At 35.5% G+C, this 14789-nt stretch overlaps 1 protein-coding gene across 2 annotated transcripts in view; it reads left to right on the plus strand.

Moving 5' to 3' along the window:
• FDFT1 (farnesyl-diphosphate farnesyltransferase 1) overlaps positions 1-14789 on the plus strand; it is a 37430-nt gene that overhangs the window by 16999 nt on the left and 5642 nt on the right. For both annotated transcript variants that reach the window (XM_051975974.1, XM_051975973.1), the window contains 4 exons: positions 4916-5044; positions 6925-7116; positions 9252-9428; positions 12794-12946. In XM_051975974.1, coding sequence (XP_051831934.1) covers positions 4916-5044; positions 6925-7116; positions 9252-9428; positions 12794-12946 — 651 coding nt within the window. The remainder of the gene's footprint in view (positions 1-4915; positions 5045-6924; positions 7117-9251; positions 9429-12793; positions 12947-14789) is intronic.

Consider the following 14789-nt stretch of genomic DNA (forward strand, 5'->3'; position numbering starts at 1 on the left):
TGGGTCTTTCTAATTGGTTGCCTATCATAATCCCTCAGAAGTTACTCTCTGTCTTAAGAGGCAGTGAGGTGGTGCAGTGAGTAGAGTGCTGAATCGGGGTTAGTAAGATATAAGTTCATATCTAACCCCAGACTACATACTGGCTCTATCATCCTGGCTGAGTCACTAAACCTATGTCTAACTCATAAAATGTAAAATGGGGATCATAACCGCAACTACCTGTAGTGAGGATTTAAATGAAATAATATTTATAAAGCATTTAGCATAATTCTGGGTACACAGTAAGTACTTAATATAATGCCTCAAGTTTCCCATACCTCCTGTTTCCCCCACCCTGCAAGTTGAGGATCCTCCCCTCCTGTTTTCCTGAGAACATTGAGACCATTGTCTATGAAGAGCTGCTTCTCCCCTTCTCTGTACCACAGAACCTTTAAAATCATTCCCTGCTCTTTTCCTCCAGCTTTCAATAACAGGGTGGCCAGTCTTGTGAAAGCTAGCTTCTCTCCATGTGTTATTGTTCCCCTCTCCCTTTTTCTTCTGCAGGTTTCTCCTCAGTCACCCTTTTCTATCTCTAATCTGTGGCACCTCCCCATTTAGTAGTTTTTCCCTGCTACCTTCAGATCTGCCTGTGTCTCCTGTTCTTAAGAAAGCTATGCTCTCCACTTGACTTTACCATTGCTTTTTCTACTTTTCTTTCCCTCCTCCCTTGTCCATCTACCCAGGAAAATTTGATGATTATCTTTGTCTTCACCTTCTCTTCTCTCATTTCTCATTGATATTGGTGATAAGGATGGTAGAGTAGATCTTTCTTCAAGGTTTTCTCTTCTCTATTACCTGCAGCAAGGGCCATACCAGAAGTGGGGCCAGTAGTCAGTATGGATGATCTTTCACTTAGCAGTTTGTTTTTCTCTTAGAGGCAGTATGGAGCCATATTGAATGGGCAGGGGTAAGGTCAGATGTGTGCTTTAGGACCCGTATTAGAGATGGGATTGGAGAAGGGGAAATCTGGAAGCCTGGAAATGATTAGAAGGCTGTTGGAATAGTTCTGTTGAAGAGTGAAGAGAATCTGAAATGGAATAGATGTGAGTTGAGAGGAATATATTTTGTGGAGGTAGAAGTGATAAAATTGGGCATCTTACTGGTTATGTGAGAGCGACTGAAGATAGTTTAGAACAGGGCTTCTTAAACTTTTTTGTTAAAAAATTTTTTGTGACTTCAGGTATATAGATATATAGAGTAGGTATACAAATCATATTTACTGATAATAAATCATAAATGTTGGGAGATATGGCACCCATATAGTTTAAGAAGCTGGGGTCTAGAGAAGTGGTTATGAGAGAAAGGAGAGTAAGTATTCATTCAGTATTCATTAAACATTTTATTATCTCGTTTTGGTCCTTATGACAATCCTGAGAGGTCTGTTGTTGTTATCTGCGTTTTTTGAACGCAGATCTTTCAATTGAAGAAACTGTGGCAGACAGAGGCCACAGCTCCTCAAGAGGAGCTTACAGTCTAATGAGAGAAAACAACAGAAATGATGATTGAACCTAAGAGAATTGTTGGAATCACATGTGAAAGAAGAGAAGGGCTAAAATAGATAGAACCTTGGGATATTCACAGTTGAGGATGGGATATGGATCCAGCAGACACTCAAAAAGAGCAGCCAGACCAGGATAAGGAGAAAATGAGCAATGTCAAGAAACAACCCAGGGTAAAGAGATTATTTAGATTAAATTTAGATTATTTAGAACAACAAAGGAGTTGTTCATTGTTAAGTTTGAGGACTGAGAAAAAAACTATCAGATTTAGAACTAAGAAATGATTAATGGGTAAAGAGAACACTTTCACTTTAATGGTGAAAGTAGGGATCCAAATTGCAAGTGATTAGACATTTAGTCAGAAGAGAAGGGTGCAGAAGCAGTGATTGTGATGTTGCCTGCCCTGCCACCCCCACTTAAATTAGTTCTTGCAGATTTCACATATAACAAATCAGAAGATGATCTGAATAATCCTCTTTTCTTAGAGAAAGGACAAATGCTACATAGAAGGCCAAAATTGTCTCCCCATTAGAATGTAAGCTCTTTAAGGCTAGGAATTTTTACTTTAGCTTATAATTTATCATTAGCACTTAGTATGATATCAGACATATATTGTAGTTTGTCCTTTGTTTTCAGAGGCCTGGTGACATGAATTAATGTCTTTACTGGTACATGATTGGATTTAAGTGAGGCAGAGTTGCACAAATCAGCTGCCTAATACTTTCTTCCAAAGTCACTAAAATCCAATCAAGACAAGTCAGGATGACTGGCAAGGGCTTAGATACAGTGGATGTCCATGGCATTTGATGCCTGGCCTAGCTCTAAGCTTTCCGCTCTCCCCTCTCCCCAGGGCCTGCTTCAGCTGCCTTTGTGGCCACTGAAACAGAATGTTCTCATCTGCCCATTTTACCAGGGGAAATCTTAGGTCAGATACCCCTGTAATACACTGATGGGTTTGAAGACTTTTGGTTCCCCTCAATCTGATTTAGCCTGTTTGCCACATGTTTTACAGGGTGGGGCTATTGTGTTGTGCTACAGCTTTTGAAGCAACAAGTAAGAATTGGATGCCAGGTGGGCACCAAAGATGGATGAGAGCTCCAAAAAGCTCTTGGCAAGTCCTCATACTAAAAGTACTATCACTAGGCATATTAAAAATTTAATAAACCAGGGTCAAGAGTATTGTAGATTTAAAGCTGGAAGTAATCTTAGAGGCCATCGTAGTCTAGTCCCCTCATTTTACAGATAAGGAAACTGAGGCAGAAAACAGGTAAGGGATGCTTCTAAGAGTCTAAGCAGAATTTCAACTTTCATGTTAACAATATTCTTTATAGCTACCACCTCTCAGGATTGAGAAGGAGAGGCCTTCTCTAAAAGTTACTTAGAGACATCAGCTAGTGAAAACAAAACTAAAGATTGACCAAGGTGGAATTACTGCAATATTGAGGGAAAGGGGAGAGCTTTCTAGAGTAGTGTTTATATATTATCCCTTTGAAGAAAGTGTTGCATTACTTTGGCCTATTGTGTATTATGTGACCTTTCCCCAAGATTATAGTGGATTATTGAGGTCATCTCATTTGTATACATGAAATCTGCAGAAGCTTATTTAAGCTTTTAGCTTCACTTTACATTGCTGCTGGAATATAACTTTGTGCTTTGATTACATATATGAAATTGCAGACTGGTGTTAGTTTTGGCTATACTTAAAGAATACTTAAGTCATTATTCCACTACTTAGTTGGATTAGGATTTCTAGAATAAGTATGCAGTCCCAATTGTCACTTTTTCAAGGTATATTTTATATATAATAGAGGCTTACTAAAAGTTGATTGACTTTTAAGAAAGTAGTTAAAAGGTAGTGGTGTAAAGAAAAGCTTACTTTTAGGAATGAGTGAAAGAAAACCTCATCCTAACCATATTACTTTGGAAACTGTTTACCATTTTCCCTTTTTTCTGTGGACTATTCCCTTCCTATAAATAGACTGTGTTGGCTAGGAAAAAAAATTGAAGGAGAGGAGCATAGTTAAAGTAAGATTCAGTATACCTAATAGACCTATTGTATTCCCATGGGCATCAACAACCAACTCTGGAGACTGGCTTGAGGTATATGTCTTTTGAAAGATTTGAATAAAATGATCTGGTTTCATAATCTTTTTGGGATTTCAGTTTCAAAGAAAAGTGTCCCAAATAGTACAAATATTTAAAATAAACAAAAAAAACCCACCCCACTATCCTATAGGCACAGTCCCAAGTATATACACCTTATTTCTTGACCAGGGTCTATTTACTATTTTTTAATTTGAATCAATAATCATAACATTTTCTAACATTTCATAAAAGTTTTCATGTTGCTGTTGTGCAAGTATTTCAGCTGTTTTTAAATGAAGTAACAGCAGACCAACCTAAAATTAACACCAGAAACATTACTGAACAGTACTGAACTATTCATTCATCAGCACATATATCAATTATCAAAACATAATCTAGAAAGATATTTGATGTGTTCTATAATCAGATGTATTTTCTAATTCCAAATCCAAAATTTTAATTCCAGTTGGAAAATATTATGCCATGCTTAATGGTGTTTTAAAGTATGGGAATTAATAGTTTATAGTATGATTTCAGTCATGGAAAAAAGGCTTTCCTTTTTTATGTGTATCATAAACGACAACTTCAGAGATACACACATACATATTGAAAGAATTAAAAAAGAAAAAAAAGAAAAGGCAAATTTAAAAAAAAATTGTCGTCGTGCTCAGCAGAATATCAGGGAGGATTCAAAATCTGTAACAATAGATTTCCCTTTCAAGAAAGCATATATATATTAAAAGAGATATATTCATGACTGTCCATCTTTTCCTTGTTTCCTTGTAGATTACTCTTTTGTTCTCTGCTGGGCACTTTTTACTTTATTCCCCCTTCCCCCCCTTTTCATTCCCTCCATTTATTCCAAGCAGGCTACAGTTAAGCATAGGTGTATTTATACACACATATACATATGCATTTACACACATGTAGGCATGCGTCTAAATATTATTATGGCTGACATAATATAGATTTATCTCTTGATCAAATCTGTTCGACCTTATTCAACATCAATGATTACTGGCCCTACTTTTCTTTTTCTAATAAATTCTACTTCAGGAAGGTGTAAAGTGTGTGTGTGTTTGTGTGTGGTGTCTGTATCTAGAGGCGTCATAATACCTTATATTGGAGAAATCCTAAGTTACTTGTTAAGTATTTGAATGTACAGAAACTTAAGGCAGAGTCAACTTCAACTCATTTTAATAATCACTCTGATTTCAAAGTTATTTCTCTTAATAGCTTTGTAAGGGTCATGTCTCATTCTCATAGTTTGTTTTTTATGGATTCTGTTACAGGTCTCCCTAGAGTTTCGAAATTTGGCGGAGAGCTATCAAGTGGTGATTAATGACATTTGTCAAAAAATGGGGCATGGAATGGCAGAGTTTTTGGAAAAGAAAGTGAACTCCGTGCAGGAATGGGAAAAGGTCAGTGTTATTTTAAGTGTGTGAAGGGGCATTTTGTAGGAGAACAATAATTACAGTGGTTATACCCAGTGCCAAAGACTAGGGACAAAATTTGACAGCTTCTCTCCAATATATGCCTGTTTTACATATACAGTAAACACACAGTTATATATGTGGGTATACACATACTAACCATGATAATCATAATATCTTGAAGGTAGATTTTTGCATGTTGTTCATGCCTCTGAGCGTAGTAAGTATTTATTTTATCAAATTTGATGTAGCTTATTCTGTCTCAGGCATATAAACATTAGATGACTACAAAAGAACTATATTTTAAATCTTAATTGTTGGCTGGGATCTCCTGTTAACTTAATGTGATGATAGGTAAAATGCTTTTTGTCCTGGTTTCTTAATCTCTGGTAATAAAAGTAACAGTGATTTTCACATTATTCTCTCTTAGTTCAGTAGATATTAATCTACTTGTGATGGTTGCTTCCTCTTCTAACTTATTTCCAGTCACACCCTTCATGAAAGTTTAATTTAAACTCAGGGGATACTGGAACCATTTTAAAGCTATTGGCTTTTGGAGAATAAATTAGAATGTTCATCCTGTTCTGGATCAGATAAGTGTATTTCTAGTTCTCCATAGAACTAAAGGGTTGAGAGAGGAGCAAACCTGCATGTTGTATGAATCAGAACTTCTGGCTTTCTTCTTTTCTGTCACCCCTTCCCCTTTTATTTTCTTCTAAAACTAGTAAGAATTGTGGTGGAAAGTAGCTACAGAAGTAGATGTTGAAAGCCAAGGGGAGAGTTAATGGCTATTGAACACTCCATCCAAAGAGAGAGGCAGAAGAATAAAGTATAAGAGAATTAGGAACTAGTGTAAGAGAATTATGAACCTAGGGGAAATAATCATAGCTTTTATATGACATGATTTTACCTTTGATAGATAGCTATCTTTGGTCCATCCTCAGCACTTAAATAAACAGGATATTTAATGAGTATTTTTTATATCATAAAGTTTACAGATGTGAAAGATTAGCAAAACACAACCTTGTAGGAATAATACATGGTGGACTGAGGTAGCTGATAGATGTTTGAGGTGTTTGCATATGTATGTTTTATGTATTAAATAGCTCAATTCAGCTGAATGCAGTTTCCTGTGTTCACTTAATGTTTCTTTTGTACAAAGTCTTGTATAGAAACAGTTGGGAAATATATGTTAGCCTCAAAATGTTTCCTAATAAATCAGTTGTGTTAGAACAAATTTTCATTTTCAAGACAAGCGCTGTAGTAAAATTAACTGCATTTTTCTCCTTTCCATAGTGCTAGTCACATGAATAGTAATATTCCAATTCTCCTTTTTTTATATTCTGTCATAATGAGCCTGTGTTATAGAACCCACTTATTGTAGTTGCTTTCTAGTATTATTTTCCAGGTTTGTGTTTAATGTTAGAGAGAATGCCGTTTCCCTGATTCACTGATTGCCTTTTGTGACGTATCTTGGAGTCCATTTTACTTTGGCTATATAACTCGCTTGAAAGATTTTTTGGGTAAAGAAAGAGAAATTTGTGTGGTGATTTTCCCCAATTTGGGGAGAAAAATAATTTTTCAAAACTAACTTTTTGCTTATTACAAATAAGTTTTTTTCTTTTTTTAGTTAGCTATTATTTAAAATCGTAATTTGTTGATTGTTAGTTCCTTGTTATTTCCTTTAAAATGATGATTATGACTGAAACCACTGTTAAATATTGAAAATATTTTGAATTCATTAAAAATATAATTAAACTAATATAATTAGGTTTCTGCTAACAAGAATACTTGATCATGACATTGCATTTACTGACTGCTGAATAACAAAGAATTTACTATAGCTTTTAAAAAATAATCTTTTACAGTACTGTCATTATGTTGCTGGACTAGTAGGGATTGGCCTTTCTCGTCTGTTCTCGGCTTCAGAGTTGGAAGACCCCATTGTTGGACAGGACTCGAAGCTTGCCAATTCTATGGGTCTATTCCTACAGAAGACAAACATCATTAGAGATTATTTAGAAGACATTATGGAGGGGAGAGAGTTTTGGCCTCAAGAGGTAACAGAAATTGGGAGCTATGAGAAAAAACATTCTAGAGGCTTTTTAAAAAATGACTGTAAAAAACAAAAAGCCAAACACTTTTTGACAAAAGATAATAAGTTTGAAGGATTTTCTTTTCTAGTTGTTAGTTGCTTATTCTTTTGCTTTCCTATTTGTTTAAAAAAAAAAAAAGATGCATTTAAAGCTGTTAAAATTTTATCATATGGAATTTTGTGGATTACTGGAATACACACCATACAGTTAAAGAAGTTTAATTCTTTTGCTTAAAAATTCTCTTGTGAAAATGTGTTCAATTAAAGATTCACATAAACTTTTCATCAGTTAATATGACTTTTTAGTTTGGAAATTATCATTATAGGAGGCTTTATGTAGTTTAACACCATCAGACTGAGGGCATTACAGAGGACTTTCTTAACCTTGTAATCCAATATGTGCCTTTCTTTTTTTTTTTTTTTCCCTCTCTTGTCTGATCATACTCATTGTTTGTTTTACATCCTGTAGAATATTTTGGTAGTTAAGAGTCAAATTGTGATGAAAAAGTTAAAGAGAATAATTTACCTTTAATTTAAATATCTTAAGTATTTTTACTTGATATCACAACTCTACAAGAGAGTAAATGATATTTGAAAAAGGGAATTTATGCTTTTTCCCCAAAAGCTAAGCTAAAGTCATTTATGATTTAAATTTGTAGTTAACTATTTTTCTAAATGAATATGCTCTTGAATCCAGTTCTTTACACCTGCATTTCTATGCACTTTGTTTTGAATATAGAATTGTCTTTAAAAAACACAACCTATGAAATTTTGGTTAGTTCTGAGAAGATTTTGTAAGACATTGAAATCTATAGCATCTCCTTTTTTTAGAGGTCCTAAAGAGAAAAGGATAAACATTAGTCCATCTGGGACCAAGAACTTAATTTATTTCCCAAGACTTCTTTAGCATTGTGATTTATTAGGTGAAAGTACATACTTAATTGAACTGCTTATAGAACTCAAAGTATTCTTTTTTTTTTTTTTTTTAATAGCTTTTTATTTAGAAGTTATATGCATGGGTAATTTTATAGCATTGACAACTGCCAAACCTTTTGTTCCAATTTTTCCCCTCCTTCCCCCCATTTCCTCCCCCAGATGGCAGGTTGACCAATACATGTTAAATATGTTAAAGTATTAATCAAATACAAATTAAGTATACATGTCCAAACAGTTATTTTGCTGTACAAAAAGAATCAGACTCTGAAATAGTATACAGTTAGCCTGTGAAGGAAATCAAAAATGCAGGTGGGCAAAATAGAGGAATTGGGAATTCTGTGTAATGGTTCTGAATCATCTCCCAGAGTTCTTTTGCTGGGTGTGAACTCAAAGTATTCTTTAGACAAACTAACAGGATTGAATAGATTTGAATTCATATGGTAAAATTGAATACAGGTAAAGATCATGGCATTAATTTAAGTTAAAAACAACACCACAATTGCACAGATGGAACTTTTGTTCTGTTTCTTAGAATAACAAAGTAGGAAAGACTCAAGTCTTACTATTTTATTTATATTTATGCTATATTTACATTGAGATTGTAAATTTAGTTTCATTTTGCCAAAGAAAAAATTTAAAAATTTTCATAGGAAAAGTCCAGCTTACTTAATGCCCCTATTTCTTTTATTTCCTTGAGGAAATTTAAATCAACATGTTGGTGATTGTTTGAACTTTGGCTATTTTGGTGAATTGTTTTCTAGAATGCATTGTTGGATTTTTGCAAACAATACTGATTTAATAATTGCTATTCTTTAGTTTGTTTTTTTTTCCAATTTTTCTTAGGGGTTGCCTTGCCCTTTAAGGTAAATGAATTACTTTTAGAAGTTACATTTCTACTTGTAATGTACAATGTGCCAAAACAGTAACTTCTTAATGTGATGTCTAGAAGTAGTTACATACTTTCTGTGGGTGCCTACCATTTTTGTTAGAGTGTAGTTTATTCTAGAATATAATCCATTGAACCTTCACCTTTGTTTGACTTTTAGGTAGCATAACTCTGACAGACTTGAATTTTAGTAAATATTCATTCAGTATTATTGTATAAATTCTTCAACTCTTAATTTTCACTTTTGTAATGATGGTTTTTGCATCATTTATATCTAGGTTTGGAGTCGTTATGCCAAGAAGTTGTCTGATTTAGCAAAACCAGAAAATATTGACTTGGCTGTCCATTGTCTCAATGAACTGATTACTAATGCTTTACAACACATCCCAGATGTCCTCACCTATCTTTCCCAACTAAGAAATCAAAGTGTGTTCAACTTTTGCGCTATTCCACAGGTATACATGGGGCTATCTTTAGTTGGAGGTTGGAGATGTCTTTTATCTGGATCTGCATTTATTCATTTATTCTCTGTTCTGGATTTATGATTATGATTCTTTTTTTTTAAACTAATTAATTAATTTTTTGTTAAGGCATTTGGTTAAGTGACTTGCTCAGTGTCACACAGCTAGGAAGTGTTAAGTGTCTGAGGTCAGATTTGAACTTGGAGCCTCTTGACTAAAGGACACCACTGTACCACCTAGCTGCCCCATGATTCCTTTTTAAAAATTACAGTAATTTGTCTTGCTTTGAGGAAGACTTTTCTCCCCTCCCTTGTTTCATAAAGATCAGGTTAAAGTACACCTGGTTCTATAGAATTTTTAAATTAATTTTTAGATTATCAACTTATAAACTATTTTTTATAGTTTTTATAAGTTTTACAAAAACTTATAAACTGTTTTTACCTTTTGAATTCTTACTGTTTGTTCTTCATTTTGAAGACCAGGATATCAGGGAAGTAATGCTATGACATGCAAGTGAATTGGATTGAAATGAGGGAGAGCTGTACAAGTCACCAGCCTCACTTTCTCCAGAGCCATTTGGATCCAGTAGCCACATATAGATCAGGATAGTTGCCTGGGTACAGTGGGAGACCCTGACCTTTTTAAAGCTAAGATCTTTAACTGGTTTCAATTTGACCGAGGCAGCCACCCATTCAGTGATTAAGGCTAGGTAAGAAAGAAATGAAGGGCTTTTTTATTTGGTTAAAAAAAATCCCAAAACAAAACTCAATCTGGGAAGGAAAGATCTCCTCAAGAGTTTCTGACTAAAACCAGAAAGTCGTGCTATTTACATTTACTCTGAGGCTAACTGGGCCCAAACAAAAGTCTTTGTTGGATCTTGTGAATTACAAAGGAAATATTAAATAATTTTTAGGTTAAAATAATCAAAACTTTACTGCCTTAAAGTTCTTATTCTCAGAACAAAGAAACCTGTGGCTACCGATTGCTTCTAACTTTTCTTTCTAAGAATTAAAAATGTGGTTGAAACTTTTTTGTTTTAAATAGATAATCCAGGTCAGAGATTGTACTTATTTATGTAATGGGCTGTTAAAACTGATTTTTGATGTTATCATTTTGTTATTGGTGTGAATGGTGGAGTTTAACTAGGTGTTAGTAACAAAAGTTGCCTGTTTGGTAATTTCAATATTTATTTGTCTTTGGTGGCTTCAAATAATAAGGTGAGTGTAACCTCTCCTTCAGAGATTACTGATTGCCAGGGCCATACATACCTATCTTCCCTGGAAATACATGAAGACAAACTGGATGTTAATATGCCAAACAGCTTTTCTTCATTGGTGATCTCAGCAGGGGTTTGCAGGAAGCAAGAGCAAGTGTATATGTATATCTCTGTGTGTGTGTGTGTCTCTCTCTGCATCCCTAAATCTCTCCACGTCCTCTACCTATAGACTCAAAGCTGGCCATTTATATTTCCTCTCCTCTGGGATTACCCTGTGCCTAACTCACTCAGTACTGCATAGGTGGATCCACAGAAGGGAGACATCTGGAATTAGTGCTGCATCCTAAGAAAAGGTCCAACACCTCTAAGAACCTCCTGCATCAGAGGCCAAGCCCCTTTTTACCTTCTGGGTCCACCCTACCTGCTGACATGGTATACATGACCATATCCTCCTTTCTGTTTAGTGGGGACCGCTCATAAAACCAGTTTTGATATTAAAAATATATCTATATATAAAACATAGGCTTGAAGTAGAAAAAGTACTAATGTCAATAGCCACCTGTAGGTGAGCCACAAAATCAGGGAAAGGTTCATCTAAGCCAGGGGTCCTCACGCCTCCGGGCCAGATGTGGCAGCTGAGAACGATTATCCCCTTCACCCAGGGCTATGAAGTTTCTTTATTTAAAGGCCCATAAAACAGTTTTTGTTTTTACTATAGTCCGGCCCTCCACCAGTCTGAGGGACAGTGAACTGGCCCCCTATTTAAAAAGTTTGAGGACCCCTGATCTAGGCCCTGTTTGCAAAGTTTTTTTTTTTTTTTTTTTTTTTTTTTTTTGCTATGTCTGCAGTCATCCATTGCAGAGACTCCCCAGGTGTAAGGCAGACTTTAGCAATAGTCTTCCAATTATTTAATGTTAGTATACTGCTGGAGGCTAGGAGAGCCAGCAGCTCCTTAACACATGTGGAAATTCAACCCTGTAAGTGTTAACTGCCTCTTTCAATTCCTTAAATTTCTTCCACTCTAATGGGGCCCACATTTTTTCCTGGGGGCTATCAAACACGCCAAATTCTTGCTTCCTGGTTCCCTTCATTTACTGCCTTCTGTAACATACATGCTAATTCTGACTGTAAATCTATTTACTTTCTGCTTTCCCCCCTGCCTCTTCCTGTGATGTCACATCTACTTTTGGCTTGCTTTATCAGTCTGGTCTCCCTTCCCATCAGCTGAATCATGAGATCAGCTGAACTCATGAGGTCTCTAGCCAATCCTGTCCCTGTTCCGGCACCATTTGTAACCTCCCTCTCTGAGGCTACTGATTGCCAGGGCCATACATACCAATCTTCTCCGGAAACACATGGAGATGAGCCATTGTTAAGGTGCCAAACAGCCTTTCTTTATTGGTAATCTCAGCAGGGGTTAGCAGGAAGCAAGAGCAAGTGCATATGTATGTCTTTGTGTGTGTGTGTGTCTCTCTCTGCATCCCTAAATCTCTCTACATTTTGATCTTTCTCTACTTCTCTCCACGTCCTTCTCTGCCTATGGACTCAAAGCTGACCATTTATATTTACTCTCCCCTGGGATTATCCCATGCCTAACCCACTCAGCACTGCGTAGGTGGATCCACAGAAGGGAGACACCTGGAGTTAGTGCTGCATCTGTAAGACACAACCTCCTGCCTCAGAGGCCAAGCCCCTTTTTACCTCCTGGGTCCACCCTACCTGCTAACATGGCATACATGGCAATTCTCAGAAGGAAAGTCCCTAACAGGTGAGGATATAGTAGAGGGTATGAACAATAAAAATTTTATACCTCCCGATTTTCCATTTATTCTGGATGTATACATATATTCACATAATGCACACAGTACATATATTTGTATACATCTGTGCTATATATTTGGTTTTAAATTAATATACATGATTCCATGTCCTTTCTAGTCAGAGTTAAATGAGAAAGAAAAGAAATAAATCATGAATATTGATTTTTAGTTGATTACTTTCTTCTTGACACTGGACTTATTTGAGAGGGTGATATCACTCTTTCAGTAGTAATGGCTAAATTGATTTTCCTTGTTTGCTTCTGATTCTGAATTATAGGATTTAATTAAGAAACTTCTGAAGGTTGCTTTTGGTTTATTTGTAGGTGATGGCTATTGCTACCCTGGCTGCCTGTTATAACAACCAGCAGGTATTCAGGGGAAGAGTGAAGATTCGGAAGGGTCAAGCAGTAACATTAATGATGGAAGCTACCAACATGCCAGCTGTCAAAGCTATTATATACCAGTACATGGAAGAGGTAAATTTTGTTTCAGAAGCCTTGGATAACAAGTGTGCATGCGCGCGTGTGTGTATGTGTGTGTGAGAATGATTAGAGATATAATGTATTATTTGGGGGAAAATTGGAGAAATTTTAGAGCAGTAGAACAAATCAAAATCCATTTTAAGTATAAAAACACATACAAAAATAAAAAGGAGAAATTAGGTTAATATTTAGTGTTTGCTTGATTTTATTGTACTTTACAGGTTACTTCAGGTCTTTTCACAGTTTTTCTCAATAATAATAATGGTTGTATATTTCTATAGCACCTTATTGTCAGCAAAGCAGTTTCCTTTGTTAAAGCTTTAAAAAAAATTATATTCAGAAAGTTTTTTTATTGAGAGGTACTAAAATGTATATAGCGAGCTAGCCAAGGAACTGGGAAAACTGAATTCCAAGGTCTCACTTTTGAGTGTATGTGAGTCTGGAAAAGGTACTTAAAGTTTCATTAATCCAGGAAATTATCTTTAAGGCTCTCAGGTAGCTGAAAAAGTTCTGAGTGGCATTGGTTGAGAAGTTTTCTGTACTGCTTAAGATAACAAGGTGTCCAGTCCTGTCCTTAAAAAAAATTCCTAGACAAAAAGAAAGCCAGAAAAGAGGAATTTAATATAAAACTTAAAATCTACTTATATACAACTTTTCTTTTCAATGTATTTTATATTTAATATGGTAGCAATAACATTTCCCTGATTATATCTGGATTCTCCTCAGGTCATCTTTATCTATTTTTCATTGAAACTTTTTTTTTTCCCGAGGCAATTGGGGTTAAGTGACTTGCCCAGGGTCACACAGCTAGGAAGGTGGTAAGTGCTTTGAACTCAGGTCCTCCTGACTTCAAGGCTGGTGTTCTATCCACTTTACCACCTAGTTGCCCCTTTCATTGAAACTTTTTAGAAATCTCTTCCCTTTTTTTCATCATTGTCATTATCTCCTTCTATACATCGTTTTCCCTCCCTTTCCAAACTTTTAGTTATTCTCATTTGATCATGGTAGCCTTCAAAGCTGTAAAATAATGGTGTTTATTATAACATTTTGTGCTTTTTTTATAAATACAATAGCAGCTTTTAGTTGTTCATTTTTGTAGTGAGGAAAAATGAGACCCAGATAGTCACTTCTGGAGGATCTCTCAGCAACTTAGTAGAAAAGTAATAATGTAGTATTTGGAAATTTAGATCTAGAGCATATTACCCTAGAAATCTGCTTAAGTATTTGAAATCATCATGATTTCATTTACTCTGTTTCATCTTTATTCCAAATTCCAAGTTCTAATTTCTTCTTCTGTGAAATTGGGATAGAAGGCATTATTTTAGTAGTAACTAATAATAGCTATCAGAGATCAACTACTTGGCAGGCACTGTGCATTTTGCAAATGTGTTTTCTCATTTGATTCTCACAACAACTTGTAAGTTGGTGCTATTATCATCCCCATATTACAGATGAGTAAACTGAGGCAAAAAGATTAAATGACTTGCTCAGGGGTCACACAGCTAGCAGGTGTTGATGAGGCTTTATTTGAACTTGAGTCTTTGACTCCAGGCTTAGCACTCTATCTGCTCAAACATTAATTTGCTCCTGCCAAACATTAATTGCCTCAGCATTTTGTAAGTGGAAAGATTAGCTTACTGCTAGTTTTGAAGTCTGAAGTTTTTGTTTAGCTTCTGACTTTTACTAGTCTGGGTATTGAGAGGTACTAAAATGTATATAGCGAGCTAGCCAAGGAACTGGGAAAACTGAGTTCCAAGGTCTCACTTTTGAGTGTATGTGAGTCTGGAAAAGGTACTTAAAGTTTCATTAATCCAGGAAATTATCTTTAAGGCTCTCA

The sequence above is a fragment of the Antechinus flavipes genome, chromosome 2 (assembly GCF_016432865.1).
Source record: "Antechinus flavipes isolate AdamAnt ecotype Samford, QLD, Australia chromosome 2, AdamAnt_v2, whole genome shotgun sequence".
NCBI classification, from domain to species: domain Eukaryota; kingdom Metazoa; phylum Chordata; class Mammalia; order Dasyuromorphia; family Dasyuridae; genus Antechinus; species Antechinus flavipes.